The sequence below is a fragment of the Aquila chrysaetos genome, chromosome 3 (genome assembly GCF_900496995.4).
Source record: "Aquila chrysaetos chrysaetos chromosome 3, bAquChr1.4, whole genome shotgun sequence".
Classification (NCBI taxonomy): Eukaryota; Metazoa; Chordata; class Aves; order Accipitriformes; family Accipitridae; genus Aquila; species Aquila chrysaetos.
In genome coordinates, this window is record NC_044006.1 from 74,093,046 (window position 1) to 74,120,405 (window position 27,360).

Genomic DNA, 27,360 nt, shown 5'->3' on the forward strand with positions numbered 1-27,360 from the left:
ATGTCATGGGTCTTTATGTAAAAAGCTCTCTACAGTGAGCCATGTTCTGTATTCTGTTTAGCACAGCGAAGCTGATGCTTCATGCTTAGAAAATGACATCAGACTTAAACCAACTGGTGGAAGCACTGAAAAGGGAGGACATTTCCTCTAAACAATGGAGCTTCATACAATCTTGCACCTCTCACATTTTTTTTTACTTTTTTCTCTTTGCAGGTGTCAGTGGTCTGTATGACTTTGGGCCTGTTGGGTGTGCTTTGAAGAACAACATCATCCAAGCATGGAGACAGCACTTTATTCAGGAAGAGCAAATCCTGGAGATTGACTGTACCATGCTCACGCCAGAGCCGGTTCTGAAGTAAATATGGGTCTTTTTTTCTGCAGCATGTCATTTCTGGTCATAGTTGCTTTTTACAGTCTTTTGTAGAACTACCCACAGGGATCTTGAGACTGGGTCACCCGATTTCATACCTTGTTGCAGTGCAAAATAATTAGATATCAGTGCACAGGTCAGTGTGAGAAGCTGTTGTTCCATAAATAAGGGAGAGCAGTGGGACTTGTGTCTGAAAGTCTAATGTCTTAATGTCTCCTAACAGTCCCACTAGGTAAGAAAATGCCATTATCCCTTTTTCTGAAAGATCAAGATGACAAGAAAAAGAATTAGGTGACTTGCCTAAATCTGGGACACCGGGGTCATAGTTTAGGACAGTGGCCATGTTGCTTGACCATCTTTCCCTTCTCTGTGGAGGGATGGCAGTATGCAATGTGTTAACTGAGCTCTGAGTGCAAATGATGCTTCTGTAGCCTTCAGGATTGAAACCCTCTTTTTATCCACAGACCAGGTAGAGGGACCATCTTCCAGGGTGAGAGCATAGTTCAGACTCTGGACCGTTTCACCTCCATGTATCTCCACTAAAACCACCCACAGGTTTGCTAAACACGTCAGGAGCTTTTGGACTGAGAGCCTGAGCTGAGTCAACTGCATTTCTTTGTATGGGTCACGGCATAACAGGCAGAAGCTTTCATGGATCACTGGTATAAAATAGTGGGAACCTGTCCACCTGAACTACTGGTTACTCCTCACAACTGCATCTATGTCTTGCTTCAATCACGATGTAGTTCCTAAAGGCACTAGGTGTCATCTTAGTGACACATTTTAAGATTTGGATGGATTGATAACTTTCTCACGGATCAGATTTTCTGTGGGATGGTACTGCTTAGTGTGAACCTATAACCTGAAGCAAGAGTGAGCCTGCAGTTTGGGCACATAGTTTGAAGGCCTTCTCTTTGGTAATGGTCTGTCCACTGGGATCACACAGTACCCGGGACTGTCTGGCAGCTTTCATGTTCCTTTTTTGTATCATCTTTTCTAGGACTTCTGGCCATGTAGACAAGTTTGCTGACTTCATGGTGAAAGATGTGAAAAATGGGGAATGTTTTCGTGCTGATCATCTCTTAAAAGGTTTGGTTTTGTTCCAAGGCTAGGTGGGCTTGGGAATTTCTTGCCGTGGTACAAACATGTGAAAAGAGTATGTTTCTCAAGGAAGGCCAGTTGGTGTAGCCAGTCTTTCATACTTGTATTCATAGTTCATTAATCATGCCATACCAAAGATCCCATAAGTTCTCAGCTCCACCCAAATGTTGTGTTAGTGTCTTAAACAAGGTACAGGATCTCTAGTAAAAACGTAGTTGGGTCCCTTTTTATAAAATCCTCTGTCATCAGGCCATAAAAGATTACTGTGTTGTCTAAGCTGAGGACTCCCTCTATAAGAACATTGCTGTTCTCTACCATATTCTGGTCTTAGTTTTCTTGAGTTTAGTTGCCTTTTGTTCAGAACTGAGAAATGATTTAATGACCATCTCAGGGGACAGAGCATGCTTTCCCTATGCAAAGGTCAATTACATGGCAGCTGCTGACTTTCGTATACCTTAGAACTCAGCTGACATTTGGGAATGCTAAATAGACTTGAGGCATTTCTTAGGTTTGCAAGGTTCTCACACTTCTCTCTGGTTATTGATTAAAATTTGTTTAAAAAACAACAAAAAACCCCAACCAAACAAAAAAGTCACATGAAGGAATCTTAGAAATAAGAAACATATTTGAAAACTTTTTCATGTACAGCTCCATTGTGAAAGGAAGGATTGTTCCGCTCTAGGTTTAAGCGGGTTGTGCTCTCTAGTTTTCTAGCCTTTTCCTTGGAAGTTAAGTATGTAGAACAATCTATATTGGCATTAAAGCTGTTTTCATAATATTAGGTTAGAATTTTCGTTTTATTAAAAAAAAACCAAAAGAAGCCCATCTAACGTCTGCCCACTTTGCACACTGAACAGCATGATAAACAAGAGTGTCCCTGTCTCTTCTGCAGCCCATCACTGGTGAACAGCCACCTGCTGTTACTGCCACTAAAAAGTCAGATTGCTTTTTTTCAAATGAGAGTGGGAAGTCTTGGCATCACTGTCTGCCTTTGTATCTCATGGAGGATGTTGTGCTTTAAAGTGGAATGCAGTCTAACCCTACTGTACCAAGTCAGTACGTGCCTCTGAGTGCATTTGGATAAAATTAGCCTTGCTGGCTTGGGATCAGACATTGCTTTTAATTTCCAGTCTGTGCAGAAAGAAAATAAGGAGAAAGGGACTACAAAGCCATTGCTTGGGTTTAGAGGAACAAGTATTGGAAAGAAACTAGATAAGGACCTGTTGTTTTCCCTGTGGCACACCAATACAGCAAACTGGTGTAGCGCCTCAGCTGTAGATCAGCATTACCCTGATGACGTGGGTGGAATTATCCTGATAGACCCTAGCAAGACAACTGGTGGACATACGCTCATGCTGGAGGATTCTCCTGATTTGTCAAGCTTTAAATTGGGGTCAGTGATGGGGTTGCAGTATAAACTCACTACGTAATTTCCTTGCTTACAGCTCATCTGCAAAAGCTTATGTCTGACAAGAAGTGCACAGCAGAGAAAAAGGCAGAAATGGAAAATGTTTTAACGCAGGTAGGTGCCTGCATGGGCACGTGAATGCTTCAGGGATGTGTGTGTAACAGAGGAGGTGCGATGCATCAAGTCCAGAGGAAATGTGTCTCGAAACATGCTCATAAGTCTTTACCTCAGAGATACTTGTAGGTTATACATGCTCCTAAATATGGAAAACTTACTGGTTAACAAATACTGTAAACTTGCTGGTTAATTGCATCTCCCTCCTTCTGCTGCTTTGGAGAGTTATTGCTATTATATTAGTCTCTTAAATGTTGGATTGGTAGGGCTGAAGCTCTGTCCTTGGATCTGGTCTGCTCTGTTCCACTTCACATCCTGGCAAAAAGACTGTTTCTTCTGAGTCCCCCCTTTACCTTTGTAAATCCCTCACTGCAGGATTATGATACAAAGGAACAGAGATGGATGAGAAGTTTTGTCAGGGTTTTTCTGAATGACCTTAGCACTGAATTGGTATGTTTTAAAGCTATCTCGGCTTTGAAGCACTTGAGATTTGTTCCTCTGTCTGTAGCACCCTGCACAGTTTTTTCCTGTGTTTACCGTGAGAAGAGTTGGTGCTCTCGGCTGACATTCCTGAGCAGCTGTACAGACACTTGCCTTTATTTTTTCATTTGTTTTTCTTACTTTGTTTTTAATGTTTGTTCTCATGACTTCTAAGATAAATGCTTCCAGAGCCATGCATAGAATGAACGTTTCCTTCCAGAAAGAGCAATTTATTTTTTTCAGTGTATTGCATCGCTAAGCAGCTGTCATTAGGTTTTCCACACTACAACACTGAACTTTGACCATACTTCAGGGGAATCTCTGTATTAATAAAAGCTTTTTATCTCCTGTCTTGAGTTTTCTCTGATATATGAAGGATCATGACAATTAATGCTAGAAGCAGCTCATTTGATTTTAAACTTGAGTGTTAAATCATTGCTGTACTGTTCAGTATAGATCCTTTATTGTACTTAAGTCTAGAAACTACATTTAAATGTACGTATGCAAAATGCTAGTACATAAATGCACAAAACAATGCCAGAAGTCACAGCTCTTGTGCGGTTAAGCTGCAGTTAGATCTCTGGTTCTACTAGTGCTTGATTCCCATCTTCCAGAGAGAGGGGAAGGAGGGTGCCTGGAAGGGGCTGACATTATCCCACTTGTGAAAGCGTCCAGTCATTACCAAATTGTTTCCGGACCAAATGGAAAAATCTTTCACCAAGAAGCCCTGTGCTGCAGATTTTCTCTATTTAACTAAAATGCAGAATAGCTCTGAAAGAGAGCATCTAACGCATAGCTTGAATATTGTGTTTCATGCAGCAGAAGAAAGAGAAATTAATGCAGACAAAGCCCTGCAGGAATTTTAGCTTTCTCCTCTGTCATTGCTGTATTTTTTTTGTTCCCAACACACTGCTCCCCATGTTTTTAGCTGAAACTGTTAAAAAGAAGCTACTAGTGGGTGGTGATGCGGTCCCAATGACTTTTCTTCTGCTTTACACCCACTCTTATGCTCAGTGCTTGCATTTCTAGCCTTCAGACTTTCCGTGGTATGACTGAGTCGTGGACCTATATTACTAATACGGGTTTGCAGTTGTGCAGTGTATTCTTCTATGATTGGTTCAAACTTCTAGCTTGCTTGAAGATTTAGGTTAAAGGGGAGTATTTTGGGCAGGTGATTCAGAGCTGTGGGTCATGCTTAGTAAAAGATGGAGAGGACATAATTCATTCCTGTTATCTTGTCTAGTAATTAAAATAATTCTCCTGTGTTTTGAAATTAGTTGGACAATTATGGCCAGCAAGAACTTGCAGATCTCTTTGTGAACTACAACGTGAAATCACCTATCACTGGGAATGACCTGTCCCCTCCTGTTTCTTTCAATCTGATGTTCAAGACCTCCATTGGGCCTGGAGGAAACATGCCTGGGTAGGTGCTAATCTCATTCTGCTCACACTTTCCCTTCTTCATAGATCACTTGGAATAAAAATTAAGTCTCAACAATTTTTTCTTGAGTAGCTTTCCCCTGCTTTTCAGTTCTGGTCTTCTCTGGCAGGTTAGCATTCCTTGTACTCTTGGTGAAAGGTAGGAGAAACAAGGAGCTGTTGCAGAATTATGAAAATACTTGAAGCAGCTAGACTATGTGGGTCACAGCTATGCCCTAGCATAGCTTGGAGTAGTTTCCATAAAGCCAATTAACGCTGGGTCCGCAATTGTCAGCGACTTCATGGTTATAGAGAACCTGCTTCAGCATACCTGTTTCAGGATGAAGTTACTCAGCAGGGTGATCCACTCGTAGCATCATTTGCTAGGTGTTTGTAGTTAGTGTGTGAGAATGTAGAGGCTGTTGTCTTGACTTGGGGTCTCCGAAACTAAAACTGAAACCTCCACTGAAGAGTGGAGAATATGGTTCTTGCATATGCTCTGGGATGGGATCAGAGATACATCATGTGTGTTCTCCGGTGTAGTAGCTTAAATAGTCTGTGTAGGTGGTATTCTTTGTGGCAGTCTCAAGTCGCTGTAGGGGTTGTAGAGGCCTTACACTAAAGCCACTTCACAGTTTGTGTAACAGCAGAGGTGCAGTCATGGTTTGCCTGCAAAATCCACTTTTGTTAGCAGCCTGGTACAGCTCATGCCTACATAGGAAAGGCAAGGAGGCTGCGTTCCCTGTGATCTCCTTGTTGTCACTGGCCGCTGTATTTCATTCAAACGCCTTTTTCCGTTCCATGCTTGCATCTCAAAAGCAGCCAAGCCATCCAGTTTACTTTTGGGAGTAACTGTGGAGTGCTGTGTTTGGGCTGCAGCCGATGTTTGGTTTTTTTCCTCTCAGTCTATTGCTTCATTGTTTTGTGTCTGGAGTTAAAAGACTCAGGAGAAAAAGTACCACCTTTAAGTTTTGTAGTAACTGTGTTTTTCTTTTCTCGCTGCTTTCCCCACCCTTTTATCTTCCTGATTTTGCCTCTCCCCCATCTCCTTTCAGCTATCTGAGGCCAGAAACTGCACAGGGAATATTCCTCAACTTCAAACGTCTTCTGGAGTTTAACCAAGGCAAACTGCCTTTTGCTGCTGCCCAGATTGGAAATTCCTTCAGAAATGAAATCTCACCCCGCTCCGGCCTTATCAGAGTGAGGTACTGCAAATTTCCTCTTTCAACAGAAGGGTACCTGGGAGCAGGTAGCACCTTCTTTTTGTTCCAGTGTTTGTACATGATTGTTTCACTTTAGTGCTTTCTCCCAGAGGACTCCTGATAATGTGCCTGGTGGGTCTTGGGGTTCACAGGCGAACGCATATAGTTAAGGTTTTAACTACAGAATTCTATCTAAGCCTGGCTGGTAAGAAGTAGGATCTCTGAAATAGCTGTTTTATTAGAAATGCCTAGATTAAACTGGGTTTTACTAATAAAATGTGGCTTCCATCATAATCTAAATGGATCATATTAAAGGTAGCTGTGTTCTCTACAGGTCGTGCAGCTTTGCTTGTTTAATTATGTTCATGTGATTTACTTGAAAACTGAAATCTGGAATCAAAATGCGATTGACTTTGCAGCAGTATTGCCTTGTCTCAGTTCTGCAGGTTCTGCAGCTTGCTGCAGAGAGGAAGTTGTCAGATAACGTGACTTGGGACATGTGTTTCTGTCCCAAGATCAGTCAAGGAGGAAAGCCCAGGGTTATTGAGAATTACTTTAAAAGCTTTCTATCTCAGGATAAAAGTGATTATTGAATTTCATTAAGGATAATCTCTATTTTAACTGAACTATTTTGAACAGAAGTCTCTTCTGTCTAATTTGGAACAAGAGCTGCCATGCACAGTCAGTGTGGTTCTGCCATACAACAGGCTGTTTGTGTTGTAAACTTGGTAATTGATTAATATGGTGCCATAAATGTCACTGAGAGGCAGTGGAATCGTTAGCACTAAGGCAACTCTTTGGAATTTTCTCAGTCCTCCTGTTCTCTCTTGCACATCTGGAAATGAGAACTTTTCTCATTGAAATACATTTTCAGTCAAATATAAATTATACGCTTGTGGCACATTTATTGGAGACTGCGTTATTATGCTATCATAGCAGATTACATCCTGATGCCTGTGATTTAAAGTTAATGATCACATAGAGCTTTTTTTAAAGGTTCTTGGTAACAAGCTAATTCAATGTAAAGTGATTTCAAGCAGGAAGGCTAAGAATCAATGTATGAATATAGATGTATTAAAGCCAAGTTCTTAGAATGTGCACCATTGCTGAATGTAGCAGTATCATTATCTTCAAGAAATTCACCTCACCTGGCTATTTTGAACACCTCTGATATGAGTTAAGGCTACTGAATTAATGAGCAGATTAGTCTTCATTCACCCTGTAGGAAATGTATACTTCTAACATGGGCATCACAGCGGTCTGGAAAAACTCCAGAGACTTCTGGAAGCATTTCCAAAGGTGGTATTCTCTGCTCTGAATCACAGTGGTGATAACCATGGCATGGAGATCTCTAGACGCATTTGTAGAAAATTTTATTAGGAATTTGAAGTTAAAACTAAATCCAGTGTCAAGACTGGTTCATGCTCCAGTCTATATGCTGTCTTGGCTCTGGGTTTGCATATGTTTTGAAACTACTGACTTGCTTGTGAGAGGCTAAAGCATAATCATTTATTAGAGGGGCTGTGGCTAACACATAAAATATTTAATACACATGCTAGTTTGTGTTTCCATTAGGGAATTCACCATGGCAGAAATCGAGCACTTTGTGGATCCCAGTGAGAAAAATCACCCCAAGTTTCAGAATGTGGCAGACCTCAACATCCTCCTGTACTCTTCCAAGGCCCAGGTCAGCGGGCAGTCTGCCCATATAATGAGGCTGGGAGATGCTGTCCAACAGGTAACGTTCCTCTTGCAAGCACGCGGAGCTTGCTCTTTCCAATATTGCTCTCGTGACTAAATTACAAACTGTTGTGTTGGTGCCAGCTGGGGTTTGCTCCCGGATTTAAGTCAGTTCTCCTCCCTGAATCAGTGTGATTGAGATCCAAGCCTGGCCCTTGTTATCAGTAATGAAAGCTGCTGGTGGTGCTGGGATAGTGGTTAGAGGTTAAGCTTCACACTTAGCTAATGGGAGAGGAACAGTTAGGAATACTAGTATCTGCCAAAAGCTCAGCAGTGACTGGGAATCTAATGCTCAGCTGCCGACCCCCATCAGTATGTGGCTTGCATGTTGGGGTTTCCCGACCTGATGCTCCATGCATGCAAATCACAAATGAGTAGGTTTACCAATCCCCTCCCTCCACCCCCCCAAAACACCAAATAAAACCCCACCAAAATACCAGCCCCCCAACCTACTCTCCCCTCTCCCCCCCAAACAAAACAACAACAACAAAAAGAACGCCACCCCCCTGTTGTATTGCAACTGTGAACTGTAGGGTACAGCTGTTGTGGAGTCCTGAGCCATAACTGCAATTCCCATGCACTCTTGTAATACCAGTGACTGCACTGTTGCATACAGCAGGGTATTTTCAAGTAGGTGATCTTCAGAGACAGTGATGAGTCCTAGAGTAATAATAACTTACTATTTTCTTCAGATGGAGATACTCCCAGTGGTACTAGGTGAATTTGAAAAGATGTAATAGTTTCAAGGGAGACATAGTACTTTATCACAGGCAGCTGCAAGAAGTTCTGTCTGTAACATGTCAAGTTGTCTGCAGAAGTACCACAAATCATTACTTCGTTTCCTTAGGAATTAATGTCTATGTGTTTTTTTTTTTTTTTTTTTTTTCTTTCTGCTTTTTCCCTTTCCAGGGTGTGATCAATAACTCCGTTCTCGGTTACTTCATTGGCAGAATCTACCTCTTCCTTACAAAGGTCGGTGTATCCCCAGAGAAGCTGCGCTTCCGACAGCATATGGAGAATGAGATGGCTCATTATGCCTGTGACTGCTGGGATGCAGAGTCCAAAACATCGTATGTAAGTTGGAAAGCAAAACAGCAAATGGCACTCCTTGTCAGAACTGTTGATAGTGCAGGAAGGGGCTCCGTTTTATTTCTTGGGTTTTTAAGACCAGGGCTATGAATCTGATGTTTCTGTCCAGCCCCACGTTGGTATGAACACAGTTACTACAGTGGAAATATTCTGAATCCAGGACTAGGGATGGGTCAGGTCCCTGCAGTGGGCTTGCACAAAGTTTTTGAACTGTTCATGCTTGTTTGTAGGTCCATGCTTCAGACTCCTTTGCTGGAGCCTGAAGTTGCCTGGGGACTTTTTGCAGGTTGAATTTCATCTGGAATAAAAGAAAACCAAGTCCTGGTGCTTTCCAAAGACTATAACCCCTGTAACAGCAGTGGGGAAGGATTTATTTTGCTGGAGGTGTTATTCCAGGGCAGATTCCTTCCTGCTAGAATGCTTGCTTTTCCTTTCCCACTTCCAAGCTGTGAGAAATGAGAGTTCACTCCTGCCAGTTCAGACAGCTGGTGCTGGGAGAGAAATTTCCCAGGGATTTTTTGTCTTCCTGCTGAGTCACTAAGAGCTTTTCAGTTCGGGCCTCGTTGGGTGCTTTGTTTTTCTCATATATTGTTGGCTTGATTTTGAAAAATGTATCTTTTTTTCTTTCAGGTAAACCAGCAGTAGGTAGTTAGGGGCAAGGCTCTTAGACTCATTTTAGATTCTCTTGGAAAGCTTTCAACCTCTTCAGTAAGTCTCAGCCAAGTATATCAGTTGGAATGACAGTTTCAAAAGAAATCTATTAGAAAGTGTAGTAACTAGACTGTATTGATTATGAAGTCATTCCCCTCTTCAAGGGTACAGAATCTAATTTTTAGGTAGAATCTGAGTTAAAAAAAAAAAAAAAAAGTTATTTCGTTATTTTTCCCTTGTGTGTAGTGAAGCAAATGTTCTTCTGCCCTGTTACCCTTTCCAGGAAGTCTAGAGTATGTGCAGATTCCTGAAAATATCTAGAGAACTCTGTGTGGTCTAGTTCCAATAAAGGATTGAAAGATTGAAGGGATTTTGCTGAGGTCTATGGGGCTAGCCTGTGACATTGCAGTGACCCTTATATGGGTAGACCCCATCCATGGTCCTGACCAATTTGATAGCCAAACTGGTAGCGTGCTCAGCCCAAAGGTGTCCACACAGGGAATGGGTCCAGGCTTCAGATGGTTCAGCCAGCCTTATTTATGGGCAGGAAGAACCTCCTACAACCTAGGGGTGAGGAGGTTGTGTGTGGAATACTGTTTGTCTGTGTGTTTTTTGTGGGCTTTTTCTCTCTTTCTTTTCATTTAAGGAGCTGAAACAGGCTTATCACTAGTGATGTTTCATTACAGCTAGTTAGAGGAATAGCAGCCAGTAAAATTCCACCAAACTTAAGATGAGGAAAAAAAAATACCTGCAGCTTGGATGAGTGATTTGTCTTCATATAGAAAAGCCCTGTAGAAACGATTGAAGGAATGACTTCCTCTGAACGTAGATAGCGGACTTCCATGTGTTCATAGTTTCTCTTTCCAGCCAGCCCAAAACAGGCTGGACATGTGTGGGCCACACCATGTAAATAAGATTAATAAACTTTGCAAGCCTTGTCATGGATCAGGACAACACTCGCAGAGCAGTATGTCCAACAGCCTAACCCAGAGGTGAAGATGGCAATTCCAGGGGCATGACAAAACCACCTTGTGAGCTAGATTTATGCTTTGATTTGTCACTTAACTGCCCAAAAATGTTTATACCAACTTGCAGCACTCAGTAGTATGAACTTAACTTCACTGAATGGTTTAAAATCCATGCTATAAAGTTATTACATAAACCTTCTGAGAAGTAGTTGTAGTATTCTAATGGTTTAATTTGTGTAAAAATTCCCCAAGATGTTCTGGAACACCATGGTTTTTCCAGCACAGGGTCCTGACACCCTGCTATATCACTGCAGACTGGAAAACCACACAGCATCTGGCTGCCTGCATGGCCATGCTGGTGTGACAGAGTGAATGAAAAGCAGCTGATGTGCCCTTTCCTATATGGGATTGTCTTTTAGAAAATCCAGGTGGTGGCTGTGTTTGCTGCAACTGTTGGAAGTCTTCATCAATTCTGTATGTGTGAATGGTGTTTTGAGATTCGTCCTTGCTATATATGCTGAAATGTTGAAAGAAGTTCTTCCCTTGCATATAATCTGTGTCTTACTAGCTCGTAAGCCAGGCTTCTGGCCACTCTAGTGTGGCTGGTTGCCTACTGTCTATTCCATACTTGCAGAGTGGTAAAGCCCCAAAGGCATGATGTCTCATGTGCCTATAGCATGTGAGTGATAAGACTGTGTGCTCTGGCCTCAGCCCCAAGCTGTTGGCACAGTGCTGTGTTCTGCCAAGCCATGTGGAAAACCTGGCTGTGAACACAGGCACTGGTTAGATAACTGATCGTTTCCTCTGGAAACAAATGGAATCATTCAAATGAAGGAGCAACTAGTGAGTGAGAGCTGCTTATTGTAACAGAGTTAATTATGTAGAAAAAACAGTCATGGGAGCAGGGAGGGCTTAAGGGCGAATAAACATATTTGATGGTTAAGTGGACAAAAAAGTGAGTTGGTGAAAGCTTCCACTTTGGTTTTTTCAGGGTTGGATTGAGATCGTTGGCTGTGCTGATCGTTCCTGCTATGACCTCTCCTGCCATGCCCGTGCCACCAAAGTTCCTCTTATAGCTGAGAAGCCTCTCAAAGAACCTATATCCTTTCACAGCAAACCAGATTCTCTTGAAATGAAAAGTGATTTGGCAGTGAGATGTCTTGGAGAGCTGTGCAGCTCTATTTTAAGTTACAACTGTAAATTTAACAGGGAAACCTAGTGCTACAGAGCAGTGTGACTTTGGGATGTAACCTGCAAAGGATTGAGCATGTGGGTGACTACTCAGGTGGGGAAAGGGGATTTACTATTGTGCTTGGGTTCTTCTAGCTTAATGCTAGGCTCTCTTTTGACTGTGAGGCATGGTTTCAATGTGAATGTGGGTTTACTATCCCGGGTTGCTCCATGTCATTCCATGGTTCTCCTGCTAGCTGTACTTGTAAAAAAAGTTGTATTCTTTCAAAATTTGTGACCTTCTGCCCTTCAGTATTTTTTATTGTTCCTTTCATTTTGGAGGGAAGTTCCTTAATCCAGTAGCAGAGGAGATTTCTTTGTGTTGCGTAGCAACTGGCGTTGACGTAGCAAAAGAACCAGGCCCTGCTTTCTGTCACCTCAGACTCCTTAACTGCCTCGTACAGAACAGTCAACATTGTTCAGTTTGAGGCAAATAAGGGAGCCATTGGCAAAGCGTATAAGAAGGATGCAAAGGTGGTGATGGAATACCTTTCCACGTGTGACGAGTGTTACGTCACTGAGATGGAGCAGCTCCTCAATGACAAAGGGTGAGATGGCTGTGTGTGCATGGTATCCTTCTCTGACACCTCTGATGAGGGTTCCCAAAGTGCTGCTGGATTAATTTGAGCCACCTGAAACCAGCTTCCTCCTGAGAGTAGGCTAAGTGGATCATCTGAAATGTTTTAGTGCTGTCCCTTCTGCCAAGTCATTGCTGGTCATCGACAAACATATCTCTTGATATAGGCACATAAATGTGTAACCATGGTATTCAAATATTTGTTTATTTGCGTGGGAATGAGCTTCTGGCTTTAGCAGGACCATCCCATAAGAGAGACACCTCAGTGAAATAGGAAGTGTTTATCAGCTTCCCTACTGTGGATTGAGAGTTGACCAGGGCTGGCAGATGGTTTTGAACTTAATTTTAAAATCAATCAAATAATTCTGTGAGTGATGGAACAAAATAGTTAAATGAGAACCAAAACTTGTGTGAGTATCCTCCAATGTTTGTTGATATGCTTTAGGACCTGTTGCAGCCTTTGATCTACTGGGGCAGCAATTTGTATGTTTTTCCTCGACCTGTCTGCCTGTATTCCTAACACATGCAGGAATTGAAAATGTAAGAGATCTCTACAGTTGTCAAATTTGGCTGAAGCAGGCCAACAGCTGTATATGTTATGAGAAGGCTAATGGTGCAATAATAAAAAATAAACTTTATTTCCTGCTTGAAATGGTACAAGGTGTAGGATCAATGACTACATTCCAGAATGGTAATGTTTACATCTTCTTTGTTTGTTTGTTTTTCTTTTTTTTTCCCCTGAACTAAGATTTATTTCTTTTACATATCTGTGAATGTGAAAGTGTAGAAAAACCAGTAGCACTCAAAATGGGGAGAGAAACTGTTGCAGAATATGGTGATGTGTACATGGATCCAAATCAAGAAAGTGAACATAGTTCATCCAGAACCCCACTGAAATGATTCAACAGATGAGTTACAAGCAGTATCCTGGGTTTGAACTGATAGTGGACTGCAAATCATGACTGTGTTTAAACTCAGCATCCAGTTGTAGCTGCATTCAGAGCAAAACCTTTATAAGCTTCAGCCCATTCGGTATTGAGTCCAAATGCAGGCGATTAGTGCACACTTCTTAAACACGTTGGGTTTTATCTTATGTTGATCTGAATGCTTCAGCAAGGAGGGTACCATTGCTGAGTACATGTTGACAGTGTCAGTATGTTAGACCTGCCTTTCATATGGCCATGTTTGTATAAATCCATGATGTGAAGTCCTCAGGTTTACAGTGACAGTTTTCTGTTAGGACACATAATAATAAAGACATTTGCTTCCCATAAGTGGGGTAGGTCAATAGAGCCTAAGGTCTCCTCAGCAAGGAGTGTGTGCTAGTTGCAAGTTGGCAAGGAGCGAGAGGAAGTAGTTAAAGGACTGTAATATCAAAAGCTTTAGAAATAATCAATAAACTAACTGTGCTGTATCCTCCCCTTTGTTTGGTATCTGTGAAAATGCAGGGTACCTTCTGACACAAGTCAGTTTTCATGTCAAGTGCATGGACTTCTCAAGATGTACAGTCTGCAGCAAGTGCCTCTTCCGTGTGCCTCCCTCTTTTTTTCTTTTGGTGTATATGCTTCATCCTGACATTTTTCCATTTCCTAATTGTGTTTGCTTCAGGCTGTTAACCACAACTAAGTTCACTGTGATTATGAAAATGATTGCTTTTAATGTAGATGTAGTAATCTTATTATTAACATAAATTTCTTTTAATGGGTATGCCACATGTTTCTTTGATCTCTGGGGTTTGCCCTGGCTTCTCTTGCCCTATTCCTAAAGTCAGCCAACCGATGCAGTTAAAGAAATAAAAGCTACAGCAAGAAATAAACAAGTTATAAGTGACTTCTTTTTCCTTTGCAGGGAATTCACTGTTGAAACTGAAGGGAAAACTTTTAAATTAACAAAGGACATGGTTACTGTGAAGAGATTTCAGAAAACATTACATGGTAAATTTGTATCTTTGTTGTTTGATCATCAAAAATAAGAGGCAGATCAGGATACACTTTGAGTGTGAACTTTATTAGTTGGATTGTCCTGTTAGTATTGTACCATGGCACAGGAAAAATGCCAAATGTTATTTCCTTGAAATTCAACAATTTAAGAGAGTTGGAAAGCTTTCACACAGCAATGGGATTTCAGTGACCATTGGTGCAGGCCTGTCTGCCCGCTTCTCGCCTGGTCTGTTCAGTAACCCATTTAATAGACTTTGAGTGGTGTATTATATTCGTGCTGCTTCAGTTGCATGTTCTGGGATTTGTAAGGTCCCATGTGGTGCTAAGAACCAGCTGCTGTAGCGATGGAGGAGCTGGGGAAGGTGCACCAGCTTTGGGAGCTTTAATCTTCAAGTCCGTTGCAGTGTAGCAGATGGGTTGTGGCAGTCTGTTGGTAGGGCTATGGCCAGATCTCCTGTGCTCAGAGCTCCTGTTGTCACTCTGCTGCCTGGAGCCAAGTCTTCTGGCATCTGCCAGCTCACCAGGCTGCTGTCCTGACCAGACTCTTTAAGCTGACAAGTCCAGTCAGTTCCCCTGGTAGTTGATAATCACACATCAGCTTTGGTAAGTGACTGGATCTCCACAGAGCTTTTGTCCTGATATGGTAAATGGGGCTAGAAGGTAACTTTCCAAAATGCATGGATTTAGTTCCTCAGAGAAGTCTTGTCTTTCCAGCCAGCTCTGTAAGCACCTCACCCAAGGTCATTTGGGAAGTCTTTGACAGAGCTGGAGACTGAGGTAGATTTTTCCCCAGTTCATACTGTTAGTGGATCATCCTGCCCTAGGTTGGGACTATGATAAATGCTCCTGGGAAGGAGTAGAATAACTTGTAGCATGCGCAGAATATATTTATTCTTGCAGCTGCTGAGCCTTTGACATGTCCAGGTGTCTTTCAGTCAGCGTGTGCTGCTGCTGTGCCAGGCTTTGCTTTGTCACAACTTCAAAGAAGGAATCAGAGTTGTAACTGTTAGGGATTATAGTATTGCTGGGGGCCAGCAAGTAGAACCCCAGTTGCTGGTTTTGAATTTGTACATTTGGCAGTTTGGCTGCTGTCTGCAAGCAGAAGGCAAAGCTTATGGTTTCCCTCTCTCTTGTCTTGAAAACTGGTTGGTCAATGCACAAATAAAACAAGACCATCCTTTTGGGAAGGTAAAGTCCCACCCTGAGTTAGGTGCTCAATTGAGGAGGATTGGCTCTCTGGGCACATAGAGTGGGAGGCAAGTCAGGGTGCAGTGCTCAAGAGCTGGATGCTACCCTTGATTTTCAAAAGCAGCTGATACCTATAACTGTTGTTTCTTCTCCAGTAGCTATCTGAGCTTTTTCTAAAAAGCTGCACTGTCTGAGCAGGGCAGCTGTCCACTGAGGTCCTTTCATACACAGAGGGAAGAAGTAGGAAAAAGCCTCTTTGACAGATGTGTGGCAAGGACTGAGAGAATGATGGGTGTATCATAACATAGCACATCATGTCTTCCGGGAATTTTTGCAAACAGTAACTAGTTGATCCTCGTTCTTTCCCACTCTTGTGATACATTGGAGGGGGATGGAGAAGAGGGAGGGGACGAGCATTGAAGCAGGCAGCTGAACAACTCAAGAATACGGAGGGAGTCTTTGCTAGAATTTGAGTTGGATCTGAAGCTCCATGCTTCTCTGCTCAGTCTGCTGGATACTGAGGCTGTGTCTGTACATTAAACCAAAGTGTGCCAGGGATTGAGCATTACCCTGCCGTTATCCAGGCTGTTAAATTGCTAGCGTGTTCCCTGGCGCAGTTTTGGTCTATGCCAAATAGAACTCTCCTAGACAATGCCTGGACATAGTTTGTGGCTTGGTGTGGAGCGGGGACCGTTCCCAGTGAACGGTTTGGATGAGCCTTCGCTTTTGTGAAGGAGAAGAGGGTTTATCTGCATGGATGCAAGTTGTGCTACGCTATTTGCTCTCAGGGCCAGATGTTATTTACAGCCTAAATATATTCTGTACGTGGACTAAGTACAAATCTCTACTTCAGGTATTTGTATTTAGAGCATGTCTAACCTTTTATTTCCATGTGCTTAGCTACATGTAGTCAGAACTTCTGAGCAGAAAGGCAGCTTCAGTAAACACATCTTTTTTTGTGTGTAAATTCTTTTTTAATGATGACATGGGTTCTTTTGTGTTCCAGTGGAAGAAATCATCCCAAATGTAATTGAACCGTCATTTGGTATTGGGAGGATCATGTACACAGTGTTCGAACACACATTCCACATCCGGGAAGGAGACGAGCAGAGAACGGTGAGCTTTCCTGTTGCTGGGCCTCAGCTTAAACCAGCTGCAAGCATTTGCCTTTCCCTGACATCCAGGGGAAGGGCTAAAATAAGACTGCACAATACACAGTAGAGATGGGAAGACCCAGGTGGGCTGTTGAATTGCTGTTTTTGCCAGCGTACGTGTCATTTATACATGCGCACTGAGAGCATTCTGGGGCTGTGTGTGCATGGGGCTCTCGCTATTACTGGCAAGGGGGCGAGAAATTCCTCCTTCTGGATTCACACTTTGCAATGTCCCATGGCTCAGAGAAAGGCATCTATTCAGTGTTTTATTTCCTCTCTCTTTGCTGCTTGTCCTGGAATCATAGTTCTGTGCAGCAAGATGGACAATAGACTAACTGTGTCCTCAGTCCCCCATGAAATTCAACCTTCTCTGATTCTGGGCACCCCTAAAATCTTGGCCTGAAACTTTGCTGTAGCAGGGGCCAGAGGGAAGTGTGTGTTACAGAGCACCAGCCTGTTGCAGCCAGTGCCCAAACTGATGATCTGCACCATTGCTGGTGGCCCATGGGAAGCTGGCTGTAAACTCGATGCTGGTTCCCGTTTGTTGTTTCTGGCTGCTAGACTGTGTTTATAGAAAAGAAAAATAACAGTCTCTGGTTGCCACAGGATGTGATAACGTTATGAGTGGGGGGAACAGGATTCAGGAGCCCAGAGTTAGGACACACTTGACGTTCAATCACAAACTGCTCATGAAGTCTAAAATATCGGACTTAGCTTCCTCCTAGTACCCATTTACTTTCTATATAGCCTGGGCTGCTCTGTATTGTGGTACGTCTCAATTGCATTACTTTTGTACCCTTACAGGCCTTGCTGATTGCCAGGAAAGATGTTTCCCCCCCCCCGCCCTTTTCCCCCTTTTGGCACATTTTTCTTTTCTGAGGGTGTCTGTGGGGGGTTCTGAAAACCTTTGAGCTGCATATGCTCCATGTGTGTGGAGTCTGTGTGGGAATCAAATGGAGTTTGGTTTAGACTGTGCATAAGACTAAATCTCCTGGGAAGACCCCTCTACCCTTCATTTTTCTGTAATTCAGATGATGTTCACTTTCTTGAGGGAGGGCTCTGGTAGACCTCTTTTGGTGGGAGGTAACATTTAGGTGTCAGGAGGGAAGGGGGAGTGGAGGGCAGCTGGAGAAAATCAATCTTGCTTCGGTGGTGTGAGGTGTTACTGCTGGGGCCCTAAATGCTAATGTCTTGCAGAAGGCCAGTGACTCCCCTGGAACAGTTACCCTGCGTCCAACCTCAGTCAGAGCTTATTCTCACCTCCTAAGAATGTGGCCTAACCATTAAACTTGTATTTATTTGTGCTTTTTCTTTTTTCCTTAGTTCTTCAGCTTCCCAGCTGTTGTAGCACCGTTCAAGTGCTCCGTTCTTCCTCTAAGCCAGAATCAGGAATTCATGCCTTTTGTTAAGGAATTATGTAAGTGTCTTAAGCACTGTGGGTCCAATGGGGATGTGCACTGGGAAGAAAGGTCCCTTCCTCAGTGCTACAGAGAGAAAATAGCATTGGGATCACACGGCTCTTACATGTGCAAAGGGAGAGCCATCAAACTAAAACAGCTGACTTCGTTGGTATCAGTCAGCTTTGGGTATCTGTCAAACTCTGCAGTCTAGCCTCAACTCCCTGCCCTTCCCTGTGCTGGTTCGCAATGTAAAAGACTTCTTTTTTTCCCTTCTCTGTCAAAAAGATATCTTTCCCACTGCTTAGGAGAAGCTGTCAGGAGCAGTGGGTGTTTGGTTTGGGTTTTTGTTTGTTTGTTTTTTTGAATAAAGTTCTTTTCTTCACTCTTGTTGGCCAGCTAATTTATTGAATTGGTCCCAGAGCTGCTGAGCCTCCAAGCATTTCTGTCAAAATGCCCACTGGTGCCATCTAAAAGTGAGTAAGTGAAGGATAGGAACGTAGGCTGCATGTCAGACAGTGCCTTTCGCTGTTGGCATCAGTTCTGCTCAGGACAGACAGTTCTGCTCGCCTCCCCATGATGCACATGCCCTTGCATACATGTAAGGCTGGTGTGTTTTTGAGTTAAAGCGAGTTGTGGGACTGTAATGACAGGTTGAAGAAGTCAGCGAGTTTGCTCTTTGGGTGAGAGTCGAGTGATGCAGTGTGGAGAGCTGTGAGAGTAGCAGTGTACCTGTGGGGTGGGTTTGATCTTGTAGTCTTGGGAGAGACTGGACCATTGGATCTTCTGTCAAAAAAAAAAAAAAAAAAAAAAAAAGGGTCTGTTCTGCTGCTTGAAACCAGGACACATGGTGCCTCACTTGAGGTAGTGCCATGAGGATACCAGAGGCCTTTGCTAGGATCATATTGCCTCCTGAGTACGTAATGAGTCTTGGTGATCCCCCCTTCTCTGCTTCTTGCAGCTGAAGCACTCACCAGGAACGGCATCTCTCACAAGGTGGATGATTCCTCTGGATCCATCGGCCGGCGCTATGCCAGGACTGATGAGATTGGCGTGGCCTTCGGGATCACGATCGACTTTGACACTGTTAACCGGACGCCTCACACCGCCACCCTGAGAGACCGCGACTCGATGCGCCAGATCCGAGCCGAGGTAAAGGGCAGGCAAACGGGCTTGGCTCCTGACAGAGCCAAGTCTGTTTCTTATGGGCTGGGGGCGAGCATTAGCTGCTATTTCTGATCCAGCAATGACTCTGGTCTATTCGGGAGCTGCCTCCAGCTCTCATAGGCAATTTAGCTATTCTGAGAAATCCCCAGGGAAGAGATACTGGTCAAACGGAAGATGCTGGCTCTGCTACTAAAGTGAGGAGAGGCTTTTGTTTTTCTTGGATGCAGAGGTGTTGAACTTAATTGAAAACCATGCCTTGTGGTGATTGCGCTGCTCTTTATAGTGCTTCTTTCCAAGGGAGGGCTGCTGATTAAATGCATTTGCTGGGTTGTGTCTGGCTTTCAAAGGCAGGGCTCCTCCGAATCCACAGGCACCAAAAGGCAGGAGATCTTTGCCTGCTACAGGCTGGCTGACAGAGCACAGCTCAGACATAGCTCCTTAAAGCTTGCTTCCTGCCCGTGTTGCCTGTGCAGCACCAGAGAAACTGGTGAACCATTGCCCAAAATCTATGCCCTAAGCTTGCTCTGCTAGTACGGCCATAATACAGAGACTGGAATAGCAAACCTCCCTATGGTGGTCTCATTGTGGGCGAGCAAAACCTGCTCAGAGCTGTGGACGTGTGGCCTTGGCACCTCTGTTGTGTCCTTCTCTCCCTGGTCCCCATCAGGAACACAGTTTGGCTCCTGGAGGAGGAGGAGTTCGCGTTCGTCTGCGAGGCTGAGTTGTTCTAGCTCCGCTCTGTACAAAAGCACCTGTACTGCTCGGGGCTACTGAGCTGCCTGTGGGTTTGGTTCAGTGTAACAGGCAGTGCCAGTTCCTCAGGGAACCCATCTGTCTCTGTATCACCTGGATGACCTCTCAATGCCAAGCAGCAGAGGCGAGACCTTGTTATCCTTCAATTTCTACAGATTTTCTAGTTTCTCTAGGCTGATCCTTTGCACCGTGACAGTGTTCTATGAGGAGCAAAGAAAAGGCGACTAGCAGCTTCTTTTGTCCTGGTCTTACAGTAAATAGGGCCTGGCTAAATCTTGGCTTACAGCATCTTTTGGATGTGTGTATTGTTTTCTTTCCCTTCCAAAACTGTAACATAACACTACCAGGGATGAGCCTTGCTGTGGTCCACCCCAGTGACAGCTGCATTTCCCTCAGGGCTCACCCTGAATAACTGCGCAGTCTTTGCTGAGATGACACAGACTGTGATTTAAGATGTCCTCCTAGTTAATGGGTTTTCTCCCCAAAAATAATCTTGCAAGAAGATACCTTGCATCTGTTCTGTTGCTGATGTAAACATTACCCATGTTCCCCAAGTATCCAACAGAGCAACTTGATTCTGATGACTTTGTGTTTCATATGTCTTTGTGATTTTGCCTGCAGATCTCTGAACTTCCTGCCATCATTCGTGACCTGGCGAACGGTTATCTAACTTGGGCTGACGTTGAGGCAAAGTACCCACAATTTGAGGGACAAGAGACTGGCAAAAAGGACACAATAGAGGAATAAAGAAAAGGACCTGAAGTAAAATCCTGTCAAATGTCCACTTTTTACTGTTCATGTTAATATGAAATAAACTTATCGTGTATTATTCAAAGCTGCATTGTTTGTGCACACAGGGACTATTTGTTTTTTGTTTTTTTTTTTTTTTTTCTCAATTGCTGCCTGAATTTAACTTTAAAACCTGAAATAATTGCAGTCCAAGTTAAAGGTGTTATGAATAAAAACGCCATTATATATGCCTGCTTCTCTGTGTTCATGCAGCCTTGTACTTTCTTCAGAAATGTCTTTTTTTTTTTTTTTTTTTTTTCTTCCCTCATGCTTATGGCTGTGGGTGTTACAGGTTTGTTACAGCCCCTCAGGAAGGCAGGGACCATATACCCTTTCATCTGGATTCGGATCACCTTGGACTCTTGTGCAAGATGGTACTCGTTGCTTCGCCTCCTGTTTATGAAGGGGTGATCAAAGTGTTGGTCCTCCTTTCACCGTTGCAGAGTGCTTCAAGCAGCTACCTTAGATGGGTTCAGTGCTTTCTTTTGGCTGCAGGTGTTTAATACCTGTTTCTGCAGAATTGGGAGCATTTGCATGCAGGAGAACAGAGAGGGGATGGAAAATCCTGTTCCAGTTCTTGCTCTTGGCGTGGTTGGTTTGCTTGGCTGAGGGAGCGAGCAGCTAGGAGCGTGGCGAGTAGGAGCGCTGGCAGGGTCGCTTTTCCATTAAATGTCTTCTGGCAGCAAGGACTGAAATGGGAGACTGCCCTAAGCAGGTGGGAAAAGAGCCAGGTACTCTTTGACTGCCCTGGGCACTGGAGAAAATTAAACCCGTGTGCTGTCAGCGTGCATTGCTGCAGCTGGAGGTGGGAATGGCACCTTGGTGTTTAGGGAGCACTAAACCCCGCCTGATCGGGACCGGTTAGGAGAGGCCTCGCACCTACTGGTGTTTCAGGCTGTCATCCCACTGAGAAGCGGAGAGGCAAGATCTTGTCTCCTTCCATGTCATTTCTTCTCAGCCTGCTCGGATGTCCTCCAGCCCTTGGAGAGGGCTCTGGTACTCCCATCCCAGGGGTTTCTATCCCTGGGCTAGAAACCTCTCCTTCAGAGGGTAGGGAAGCATTCTCCTCCAAGCTTTTGCTTGGGTTTAAAACACTCGTATAAAGACAGGTTAGAAGACCTGAACTCTCACACTGTGCTGGATGTAGCTGGTTGGAGACCAGCAAAGATAGGTGATGTGCTGGGCTGGGAGAGCAAGCACCGTGCAGCTTTGAGGAGCCCTGGCAGCAGGCATGGCTTTCAGCCGCGACCTCTCCCTGCCATGTGCCTGCAGCCGGCTCCCTGGAGTGACTCCTACGGGGATCAGTTTCTCTTTCTGCCACATGGCCGTAGGGGAAGCCGAGCTGGAAATCGTTGCACTGGCTAAGTCTTTTGCATGTTTGCGAGAGCTCTTTTTAAAATGTGACGGTAGACAATGCTGCAGAGTGAAATCAAATGATGACCTGAGAGCTTTAGCTAAAATAAACTAATAAGAAATGCCTCTGAATCGCAGGGCCTTAGCTGTGAAATAAATTGGATGCTTTTGAGAGGCTCTGATCTGATGCCCGAAAAAATTCCCAGTGGGAAGAAGCAAAGTTGGTGTTTCAAGGGGAGGAACCTGAGCAGTGTAGCTGCAGGTTGCAATTTACCTGCCTGTCCTTGCCCGTCTGTCCCTGATAACTAAATCTGAGGACTGTATTCCAACCTTTCTTCAGCCCTGGTGTAAATAAGGCATCTCCCTCTGCTGGCTTTGTCAGCTTCAGGTGCATAAACCTCCTCTAGGAAGCTTTAGCTGTGTTAGAGCCTTGCATAAGAAGGTCTGATGCTCAGCAAGGAAAGGCTTTAAAAAAAGGAATGCAGAAGAGGTTGCTTGAAAATACCAATCGATTCGTGTGACTAGAAGCTGCTTTCTCTGTGCTAGCAGCTGATACCTTCTCCAGATTGGCAGACAAACAGTAATGACTGAACATTTCTGAGTAATTTCCTTTAGTTTTAGCTAAACTGCTGCAGAAGCAGATAGATCAGGGGCAGTGAGGGGGGTGGAGCAGACACAGGGTGGGGATTTCACCATGCCCATAAATCACCGTGCTGCTGATTTTGTTTTGTTTTGCTGGGCTTGGTTGCGTGAATTCATCCTGGTGGTGACAGCCAGCATGCGGTCACCGCTTTCAACCGTCCTTTTCCTCCTTGCTTCCCCAAACTGCATCCTTGAGTTAAACTGGCAGTACTACGGGTCTGCCTTCTGCCTGAAGGGGGCTAATGGAAAGAGGTGACTGACCTGGAGCAGGGCTAACGCACTGGGGTGTTTCTTTGACCTGGGGCTGCTCCACGTACCTGCAACCTGTAAGCTGTGGCGATGTGTGCCTGTAGATCCCTGCTAGGAGGCTTTCTTCGTCTCAGTTTCATAGAATCTCATAGTATGGTTTGGGTTGGAAGGGACCTTAAAGATCATCTAGTTCGAACCCCACCCCCACCATGGGCAGGGACACCTTCCACTAGAGCAGGTTGCTCCAAGCCCCATCCAACCTGGCCTTGAACACTTCCAGGGATGGGGCATCCACAGCCTCTGGACAACCTGTGCCAGTGCCTCACCACCCTCACAGTGAAGAATTTCTTCCTTACATCTAATCTAAATCTACCCTCTTTCAGTTTAAAGCCATTATCCCTTGTCCTATCACTACATGCCCTTGCAAAAAGTCCCTCTTCACCTTTTTTTGTAGCCCCCTCTTTAGGTACTGGGGGGCTGCTCTAAGGTCTCCCCGGAGCCTTCTCTTCTCCAGGCTGAACAATCCCAACTCTCTCAGCCTGTCTTCACAGGAGAGGTGCTCCAGCCCTCTGATCATCTTCGTGGCCCTCCTCTGGACTCACTCCAACTGGTCCATGTCCTTCTAATGTTGGGGGCCCCAGAGCTGGACGCAGTACTGCAGGGGGGGTCTCATGAGAGTGGAGTAGAGGGGGAGAATCACATCCCTCGACCTGCTGGTCACACTTCTTTTGATGCAGCCCAGGATACGGTTGGCTTTCTGGGCTGCAAACACACATTGCCGGCTCATGCTGAGCTTCTCATCAACCAACACCCCCAACTCCTTCTCTGCAGGGCTGCTCTCAGTCCATTCTCTGACCAGCCTGTGTTTGTGCTTAAGATTGCCTTGACCCATGTGCAGGACCTTGCACTTGGCCTTGTTGAACTTCATGAGGTTCACACGGGCCCACCTCTCAAGCCTGTCCAGGTCCCTCTGGATGGCATCCCTTCCCTCCAGCGTGTTAACTGCACCACGCAGCTTGGTGTCATTGGCAAACTTGCTGAGGGAGCACTCAGTCTCACTGTCCATGTCACCGACAAAGATGTTAAACAGCGCCGGTCCCAGTACTGACCCCTGAGGAACGCCCCTCGTCACTGGTCTCCACTTGGACATCGAGCCATTGACTGCAACTCTTTGAGTGCAACCACGCAGCCAATTCCTTATCCACCGAGTGGTCCATCCGTCAAATCCATGTCTCTCCAATTTAGAGAAAAGGATGTCATGTGGGACAGTGTCAAATTTTTCCCCTCTGCTGGGATGAGTGAGGGTCATAATATTTGGCAAATGCTCCAAGACGCACAGAGCTAATGTAATAAATGAAGCCTGGTTATTAATTTGAGTGAAGCATGGACTAGACAAGCCAAGGTGCCTGCGTGCCAGGTGCTGTACGAACCCAGCCAGCGGCCCACGGGCAGGGAGAGGAGTACAGAGGGCAGGCAGGGCCTTCCAAAGCTACCAGTGCTTTGGGGTGTCCTCATTTTGGAGGAGCTGAGCGGAGCCCTGTCACGACTTGGGTTTTGGGCTGCATCGAGGGACCTGCCTGTCTCCAAGCAGGTGTCAGAACCAGTCACTCCCACCGTTCCCACTGCCCACCGTTGCCTTTTGAGCAGTGGCTGGAAAGTCAGGTCAACTCCTCTTCATCCATCTCCCCAGCCTCTGCTGCTGTCCATGTTTGAAAAAGGTAATTAAACACCCCCACACTGCCAACAAATGCAGCAGCACTATATCCCTAATGTAAGAACGAATAAAAATTCACAGCCATGAGTGGGAAACTATCACCAGGGAACTAATTAGCAAATTGTGTCTCAACTGCACCGCCTGGCCTTCAAAGGGGATTGTTAGCCCAGGATGAAGGTAAGCCCCTCATGTGGTTTGTAGTTAAAAATCTTGTTATTTAGAATACAAAAAAGCCCCGGAACCAGCTGCACCATGTTAAATCTGTTCAGGTGCAGACCTGACCAATGCTAGGCACAACCGAGGTGCTCCTGCTGTCGCAGAGGACAGGGGATGAGGATGATTTTGGAGGAGGTGGAATCTGAAGCCCGGCCAGAGAGATGCTGATGGTGGCTGCTCCGGCCCTGCCTGGCGTCCCTGGGAAGCTGAGTTGCTCATCCCCTTCTTAGCTCACAGCCCGTGTCGCTGTGAGGTGTAGCCAGCGTGTCCTTGTCCTAATATGCAAACGATTTGCAAAAAAGCTGCTTGCTCGCCTGTGTTTCAAGCAAACAAATAAAATAGCTGGGACGTGTCAGAGGACATAATTAAAAATTTTAGGACAGTCCTCACCAGGATGGAGCAGAATTTACCTGCTGCTGCAGCAATGCAAAGCAGCAATTTGCCGGGCTTTACCGGTGTCTGTGCTGGTTCCTGGCTGCACCCATCAGCTAGTGGGCACCAAATAACTGGGTGCTGTGACTTTGACCAGCGCTCGATCGTGCAGCGATCTTCAAAGGGAACTGCAAAAAATAGCTCAGAAGAGACTGTGTAATGCCACTCTGCTTAAATTCACCCCGGAGGGCTCTGAGGAGCCCATGCGAGATGAGCAGGGTGCACCCTTCCGCAAGCAGCACCCACTTCCCAGAAGAGGGTGCTGTCAGGCAAAAAATAGCAAACGCAAGGGAAGTATTTAGACACTGAAACGCTATGTTTTATTTTTAACTCTTCTGGGTGTTTCACTCGTGCTGCAAACCCTGGACCTCCAGCACTGCGTTGCTCTCATGCTCTTTCTTAATTCGATGGCTGAAAACGCTGTTGCAGCCCGGATTTTAATGCAAGACAACGATCCTAAGAAAGTCTTAGAGATGTAGTTCATAGCAGTTCATCTTCAGGGGCGTGCGTATCTGGGGTGTAAGAGCGAAGTTTGGATCCCCCTGCCGTGAGCTTATGGAGTTGGGAGGATCCCTCTGATTAAATGCCATTATTTACAGCATGGATGGTTGTAGCCTCTGGGGCTGCCTCCATGATCAGCGGAGTCTGGGGAATGATTTGTCTCAATTTTAAGTGGGCATTGCAAACAGGCATCACGAAACCGCTGGTTTTGTTCCGCTGACGGAGGGGGACGCCGGGGAGGGGAGCACAGCCAACGCCTGAAGGTAGCGGCGTGAACCTCGCCTAGCCTGCGCGTTGCAAAAATCCCCCTGATAAAAAAACAGCTGAAGGTGACAGGCTTGTCCTAACAAAGAAGGCTCCAACAGGTGTATTTTGGAAATTCAGCTTATACCTTTTCGATTCCTATCTTTGCTGTGACCTGCAATTCACCTTCTGCGCCAGATAGGCAGAGTTAAGTATTTATAAGCGGGAGCTGCTGAACCTCAATCTAACTCCGCATTGCTCTGCCACACTCATTTCCATGTTCCTATCCGAGCTGATCATGTAACACTCCGCTTTCTGCTGTAATCTGCAGCTATCTCCCCTGCAAGGGGATGGGAGAACATTGCTCATTCATTTCATAAAGCTGCAAAAAATGAAAAGCACTGGCAAAGCCCATTGGTCCTTTCTAAGTAATATCTCAGCTTGCATTGCCAGGACTCTAGCCCTGGATATAGACAGTATTTAGGGTCATCCCCACATTTAGGAAGTGTGTGAAGAAGGGCAGTAGAAAAGAAAGGTTCATTTTCTCTTCTAGTACAAGAACTGGTGAATAATCAATAAAATTGGCAGGTGACAGCTTCGAAATAGGTGCTTGGAGGAAAAATCACTGTGTATTTGTGCGGTTCTTCCTCTCTTTCCTTTGCACCTTCTGGTGGCCGCTGTCTGGTCTGTGAAGACTTGGAGGTATGGGAAGAACCAGAGTCATAGTCAGTTGTTTTCCCAGTGGTCAGCATACGAATCAACCCACACAAGCTAAATCCATCTATGCCAACCTTTAACTGAGATAGTGCTAAGAGCAGCATTTAAGCCATTGATCTGTAATGGGGTTAAACAGGCGCTGCTTCAGACCAGGCCTCTACGTCTTCGTTTATAAATTGATGAGAAATGCAGCTGCTTTGCAGCAAGAAAAGCAAGAAACCCGCAACACCTGTTCCCCAAAACCCAATGCAAAGAAAGCTTGTCAGGGACTTTCCTTTTCGGTTTTCAATTCGGGAGCAGAGCAAAGCTCTGCTTTTTCTTCAAGAGCTTCATGTTAGTGAAAGGGCTATTTACGTGAGACGTGTTGTTACAGCAACTGAACCGGAGCCCAAGAATAAGGATTCCTGATCCTCCTCCAGGTATATAATTTCATATTTCTGAGCTCTGGTTTCCTCCAGTGTTAAGCAGCAATAGCAGGGGTGTCCGGAAAGTGCCTTTAGGGCTGGGTATACTGGTGGATATTTGCTACCCTCCCGCTCCCCCAGTAGGCCCTGGC

At 44.9% G+C, this 27,360-nt stretch overlaps 1 protein-coding gene across 1 annotated transcript in view; it reads left to right on the forward strand.

The window, feature by feature from the left end:
* GARS1 (glycyl-tRNA synthetase 1) overlaps window positions 1–20,925 on the forward strand; it is a 28,841-nt gene extending 7,916 nt beyond the window's left edge. The window contains exons 4-17 of the mRNA XM_030009618.2: window positions 214–355; window positions 1,371–1,459; window positions 2,917–2,993; window positions 4,751–4,896; window positions 5,948–6,097; window positions 7,670–7,832; window positions 8,744–8,908; window positions 11,534–11,641; window positions 12,175–12,320; window positions 14,198–14,283; window positions 16,484–16,593; window positions 17,955–18,048; window positions 18,990–19,180; window positions 20,570–20,925. Coding sequence (XP_029865478.1) covers window positions 214–355; window positions 1,371–1,459; window positions 2,917–2,993; window positions 4,751–4,896; window positions 5,948–6,097; window positions 7,670–7,832; window positions 8,744–8,908; window positions 11,534–11,641; window positions 12,175–12,320; window positions 14,198–14,283; window positions 16,484–16,593; window positions 17,955–18,048; window positions 18,990–19,180; window positions 20,570–20,695 — 1,793 coding nt within the window. The 3' untranslated portion in view covers window positions 20,696–20,925. The remainder of the gene's footprint in view (window positions 1–213; window positions 356–1,370; window positions 1,460–2,916; window positions 2,994–4,750; window positions 4,897–5,947; window positions 6,098–7,669; window positions 7,833–8,743; window positions 8,909–11,533; window positions 11,642–12,174; window positions 12,321–14,197; window positions 14,284–16,483; window positions 16,594–17,954; window positions 18,049–18,989; window positions 19,181–20,569) is intronic.
* Window positions 20,926–27,360: the final 6,435 nt, after the last annotated feature.